Raw genomic sequence first — 6,292 nt, forward strand, 5'->3', positions numbered from 1 at the left:
CCGCCCCCAACCCCCAACCCCCGCCACACACACACCACGACCCTTGAAGGGAGACGGGGCTCTGGGGACTGTATGCGGGTTCAGACCAAAGGGGTTGCATCCTGCAGGGCCAGGCTGTCCCCTTCGCCCTCATTTGAGAAAACCTCAGTCCACAGAGGAGGCAGGGACCTCGGCCTTGGCGAGTGCCTGGTCCCGTGGGAGCCTTAGTGCCCAGCCAATCTGTCCATGCTACTAACCAACCTCTCTTCTCGCCCCAGGACCTCCCACCAGGCAGTTTCCAGGATGGTCCTTTTAAGGCAGCCACGGAGAGGGTTACCCGAGACTTGTCCAGCCGCGCCCCGCGGGGCCTGAGCCTGCGGATGTCCCAGGACCCTCAAGCTCAGCTAACCGTGGGGGCCCGTCTGCGCCCCCGGCAGCGCCGCCGACGGCTGCTCATCAAGAAAATGCCGGCTGCGGCGGCCCTCCCAGCCAACAGCTCGGCCGGCACGTTGGCCCGGCCGGCCCCCGGGGCCCTGGGACCGGCCGCTGGGCCAGACTGCGCGAGACCCAGCGGGAGCGCAAGCGGGTGATGCGGGAGGCGTGCGCCAAGTACCGCGCGAGCAGCAGCCGCAGGGCGGTCACACCCCGCCACGTGTCCCGCATCTTCGTGGAGGACCGCCACCGCGTGCTGTACTGCGAGGTGCCCAAGGCAGGCTGCTCCAACTGGAAGCGCGTGCTCATGGTGCTGGCCGGGCTGGCCTCGTCCACCACCGACATCCAGCACGACACCGTGCACTACGGCAGCGCCCTCAAGCGGCTGGACACCTTCGACCGCCAGGGCATCCTCCACCGCCTGGGCACCTACACCAAGATGCTCTTCGTGCGCGAGCCCTTCGAGAGGCTGGTCTCCGCCTTCCGCGACAAGTTCGAGCACCCCAATAGCTACTATCACCCCGTCTTCGGCAAGGCCATCCTGGCCCGGTACCGGGCCAACGCCTCTCGGGAGGCCCTGCGGACGGGCTCCGGCGTACGGTTCCCCGAGTTCGTACAGTACCTGCTGGACGTGCACCGGCCGGTGGGCATGGACATCCACTGGGACCATGTCAGCCGACTCTGCAGCCCCTGTCTCATCGACTATGATTTTGTGGGCAAGTTTGAGAGCATGGAGGACGATGCCAACTTCTTCCTGAGCCTCATCCACGCACCACGGAACCTAACCTTCCCCCGGTTCAAGGACCGGCACTCGGAGGAGGCGCGGACGACAGCCCGCATCACCCACCAGTACTTCGCCCAGCTTTCTACCCTGCAGCGGCAGCGCACCTACGACTTCTATTACATGGACTACCTGATGTTCAACTATTCCAAGCCCTTTGCAGACCTGTACTGAGGGGCGGGGCCAGCCCCACCCACTCACCGGTCCGCAGGGGCATCCCACTCCTCCTTGGGGCCTCACCTGGGAGCAGAGATGTACCCAGAGCAACAGGGCTCTGAGGGTGGCGCAGGCCCTTCGGCGGGGGGACAGAGGCCCAGGCCTTGGACCAGACGCTGGCCCTTGTCCCATAACCCCCTTCCATACTCCTCAAATAAGGAAGATGCTAGGGGCTGCGGGGGAGGGCGGTGACCTGGACACTCCAGAGTCCCGGCTGCCCACACCCAGCTCCATGAAGAGTCAGGATGACCAGGGATGACCAGGGAAGTCTGAGGCCCAGCGGACGAGGGCCCCAGCAGTAAGGGATTTACCTTAGCATTGCCTTGAACCAAACCGCAGGGTTTGCAGCTTTTCTACGACCCAGGGGGGAGTTTCCCTTGGAATGAGGTTTGAAATAAAGCACATGGTTTCCAGAGCAGGGATGTCTATACTTTGTGTGTTGGTGCGGGAGCACAGGGACCCTTCCCCGGGGCTTTCTGGGTCTCTTTCTCCCTTGGGAGGATGGTGGGAGCCAGGCGCCTGCAGGCCCCGCCCAGGGCATGCGCAGAAGAAGCAGAGGCCCCAGCAGTGCCGGTTCAGGGCCCGCAGTAGCGTCTCCACCCAGGCTCCCAAGGCCAGGACGCTACCAACGAGGTCCTGAGATCTCAGTACCGGCACACTTCATCCTGAAAGAAGACAGACCTGTCCCCGTGGAGGCCCTTCTATCAGTGCACTTCGTGGGGGCTTTCTGGGGACTGCCAGAGCACTGACAAGCTCTCCAGACCAATTGTCCTTTGGGGTTGCCCCTGCGGTCACTGCTACACTGCACATGGATCTCAGGGGGTGTGGCATTTCCGGGTGAGAATGATGCCACCCCTGGCTTGCTTTTCTATTTTATTTTATTGGCTGTGCTGGGTCTTAGTTACTGTGCGCAAGCTTTCTCTAGTTGCAGTAGGAGGGTTTCTCATTGCAGTGGCTTCTCTTGTTGCGGAGCTCGGGCTCTAGAGGGCACAGGTTCAGAAGTTGTGGTGCATGGGCTTAACTACCCTGAGGCATGTGGAATCTTCTAGACCAGGGATCGAGTCCGTGTTCCCTGCATTGGCCCGCTGATTATGAACCACTGGACCACCAGGGAAGTCCTGTCTCTGGCTTTCTGAACCTCGGGATAAGCAGGGCTCTGGCCCAATGATGTCATCTGCAGACCCCCCAACACTAGCCTTGATCCCTGACTTCATTCGCCTGACAGAACACCTCAAAGCCGCCAGGGTTGCCTGCTTCTATTTGAACCAGCACTGGCGGAGGGAGGGGAGAAGCTGTAGAGGAACCACCTCCTCCAAAAGCTTCCACTGTCACATGCAGAGATGGTTCTGAAATTGTCAAAAGCCAGGGTGACTCTTGCAAGGTCTCAGAGAAAGTGTTGGAGCTCTGAGTGTGGGCATGACCGCGGCAGTTTTGGGGTCTTGTTTTAATGGGAAGTGCGGCCTGGCTGTTTCTAGGGCCGTCTGTCTGTCAGAAACTTTGGGTCTCATCTTTCTGTCAGCCTGTCCCCCAGCATTCTGCCGCAGGCCCTCCTGGGTCTTTCTGTGGCCTGTCTGCGGATCCCTCCCAGGAGATTGCTCCCTGTCTGTTCCCATGTGCTAAGGCAGAAGCTCCCAGACCCTGACAGGATGCTGCTGGTCCTCAGGGTGAAACAGGCTACTGGATCCCAGCCAGGCTCACGCTGGCATGAGCTACTCCATCTTTCTTTTGGGGCTCTAGAAAGTTTAAAAGTAGAACAAGGGGGTTGAGGCTGCCCCCTACTTGCTCCAGGCCACAGGCATCCAAGAATGCTGAGTAGGGCAAGACCTCTCCTTGGGTTGCAGCTGACAGCGACCTGGATCATAGCACAGAAGGAATTCAGAGGGGCAGGGAGGAGTCTGGGGTCAGGGCCTGAGAGACTCAAAGGTGTGGAAGGCAGGAAGAGGCTGAGAGGCTGACCCATACCCAGGCCAGGGCCAGGTCAATGTGAGAAGAGGCAGGGAGAGCCTGGCTCACCATGACCCAGAAACTGCCTCTCCTGGGCTGCGGTGCCCACAAAGTGAGGCAGAATTCACCATGTAGAAACAGTGTCTCTGGTTGAGGACACATTTGGCAAATGTGTCTCCAGTATTCTTGCCTGGAGATTCCCATGGACAGAGGAGCCTAACAGGCTGTAGTCCATAGGGTCCCACAGAGTCAGACATGACTGAAGCGACTTAGCATGTACGCACATGGCAATGTCACTGGTCTGCTCAACAAAGAGAGACCGAGAAGCCAGGTGGGGGCAGCCTGCAGGGCGCCTTCACTCAGTGCTGCTGCTTGGAGACCATCAGGATTGCCCCGGGGACCATCCTTCCATGTTAGCGTGTGTGTGTGTTGGAAAGTAGGAAAAGATACCTTGTGTCATCTCACAGAGACAACCAGGCCTGGGTTGGGCAGATGTACACACACAACACAGGCTTCCCAGGTACGCTAGCGGTAAGGAACCTGCCTGCCAATGCAGGAGACACAGGAGACGGGGGTTCCATCCCTGGGTTGAGAAAATCCCCTGGAGGAGGGCGTGGAAACCCACTCCAGTGTTCTTGCCTGGAGAATCCCCATGGACAGAGGAGCCTGGTGGGCTACAGTCCATGGACATGACTGAAGAGTCAGACACGACTGAAGTGACTGAGCACGCATGCACACACACAAAACACCCATCAAAGAGGGTCTTTCCTTCTGGTGGCAGTGGCAGGGGACACAGTGCAGGCCATGATCATGATCACCATTTGATGGCCCCCAGCACAAGCTCCAGAAGCCCAGCCCTGAGACCTCACCCTGGATCCACTGAGGTGGTCCTGGACCCAGCTCCAGCCCCCAAGCCCCGCCTCATCTAGCCCTAGGGCTTGGAGACAGTGGACTTAACTGTTGATACAGGAAAGTGTGTGTGTGTTTCTGGGGAAGGAGGGTAGCATGCGAGTCTGTGTTTGTGTATATTTGTGAGTGGTGCGGCAGGGATCTGTCTTATGGGCATCTGTGTCTGGGGTGAGAGTGTGTGTACATGCGTGTGAGCCTGTATATGCGTTGAGGGGTTGGGGGTACTGTGGACAGTTCTCCTTTGTTCCCCACTTTGTGGGGTATAGTCTGAAGGGGGCCATTTGGGTCAGGGACCCAAGAAGGGGCTACAGGCTCCCCCCAGGGGTCATGCAGGTCCATCAAGTTAGAAAAAATAACCACTGAACCCCCAGTGCCCTTTGCAGGCTTGGTCCTCCAAATGGGCCCTTTCTGGGGCAACCCACAGTGAAGTCCCTACCAGGCCTTTGTCCTGACAGTGGCTAAGACCTCCCCAGACGTGAGCCCGGCTCTCTGAGTGTTAAAGAAAATGCGTACAACTAAGTCATTTCCATCGAGTCTGACTCTTTGTGACCCCGTGGACTGTAGCCCACCGGTCTCCTCTGTCTGTGAGAATCTCTAGGCAAGAGAGAATACTGGAGTGGGTTGTCGTGCCCTCCTCCAGGGAATCTTCCTGACCCAGGGATTGAACCCACAAGTCTTCTATCTCCTGCACTGGCAAGCTGGTTCTTTACCACTAGTGCCACCTGGGAAGCCAGTTAAAGAGAATAGATGTCCCCCAAACCTAAGGTCCCCATGAGGCCTATGAGCCCCAGAGTCTCTGGGGAGATGAGATGCCAGGTCAAGCCAAGCGGCACCTCTGGCTCCAAGACATGACAAAACCCTCCCGTCTGCTGTCACCATGGGCCCTGGCCCTCCAGATAGTGGTAGACAGGCAGTGGATGGAGGGACAGTTGTCCAGCATCCTCTCCCCTTCCAGGCAGGGCTTGTTTATCAATTTCATCCTCAGGTTGAGTCTCCTTGGTGGGGGATGGGAGCCCCAGGAGAGACCTGAGGGCTGGAGGTGGTCTCCTCCCTCTCCCACCATCCTCTCAGCCCTCTCCTCTCTGGGGAGCACCCATGGCTAACCAAGTGAATTTCCTCCTGGTATGTCCCCCACCTCACCCAATGCTGGGGGACCAGACCTGGGACAGGATGATTAGTGTTGATCCATGGCCCCAGGACCCCTGGTGGCTCAGACGGTAAAGAATCAGCCTGCAATGCAGGAGACCCGGGTTCAATCCCTGGGTTGGGAAGATCCCCTGGAGGAGGGCATGGCAACCCACTCCAATATTCTTGCCTGGAGAATCCCCATGGACAGAGGTGCCTAGTGGGCTATAGTCCCTGGGGTCGCAAAGAGTCGGATACGACTGAGCAACTAAGCACTAAGCACAGGGCCCCAGGAATGGACCAGGGTGCTCTCCAGGACCTGGGGGTGGACGGTCTGGGGCTGAGCAGGGCTGAAATCATCCTGCCCCATCTCTGGGCCCCCATGCTGGTGGGTACAATGACCCTGGATAAGGCTGGCGGCGTGTGTCAGCCTTGGCTCCTCTTGCTGGAGAGGGCGGCCTCCAGGGTCTACAGGGCCCAGGCGAGGGAAAGGGCCTGCGAGCCCCGAGCTTTGGTTCCTCTGGATGGTCGGGCCTGACGGTGAGGCCGGCGCTGCTCCCTGACTTCTCACGCTCTGCAGAAGGGCCCTTTGCACAGGAGACTCAGTTGCAAAATGACAGCAGACAGTGCCCAGGGGTCTGCAGGAGGTGGGGACACCTGGGAACTTCGGTCCCCTCCCCCACCTCTGGGTAGGCCTCCGAAAGAGGGGGGAGGGGCGAAAGTAGGCTGGCAGGCTGCTCCTGAGAGCACCTGAAGCCCAGAACAAGGGCCCGGGGTCAGAGGTCAAAGTGAGTAATTTCAAACTGTGGGGCCCGAGGATGTGCCGGCATGAATCAAAGCGCTCTTGACGGGCAGGTGCGATGCTGGCCACGCCCACGCGCTGCTTGATACACCCCTCCTGGCAGC

The 6,292-nt window shown here is 59.2% G+C and overlaps 1 protein-coding gene across 1 annotated transcript in view; it reads left to right on the forward strand.

The window, feature by feature from the left end:
• CHST8 (carbohydrate (N-acetylgalactosamine 4-0) sulfotransferase 8) overlaps positions 1-1,366 on the forward strand; it is a 74,195-nt gene extending 72,829 nt beyond the window's left edge. The window contains 2 exon segments of the mRNA XM_010848944.1: positions 258-515; positions 518-1,366. Coding sequence (XP_010847246.1) covers positions 258-515; positions 518-1,366 — 1,107 coding nt within the window.
• Positions 1,367-6,292: the final 4,926 nt, after the last annotated feature.

This window comes from Bison bison, unplaced genomic scaffold (assembly GCF_000754665.1).
Source record: "Bison bison bison isolate TAMUID 2011002044 unplaced genomic scaffold, Bison_UMD1.0 scf7180017864280, whole genome shotgun sequence".
NCBI classification, from domain to species: domain Eukaryota; kingdom Metazoa; phylum Chordata; class Mammalia; order Artiodactyla; family Bovidae; genus Bison; species Bison bison.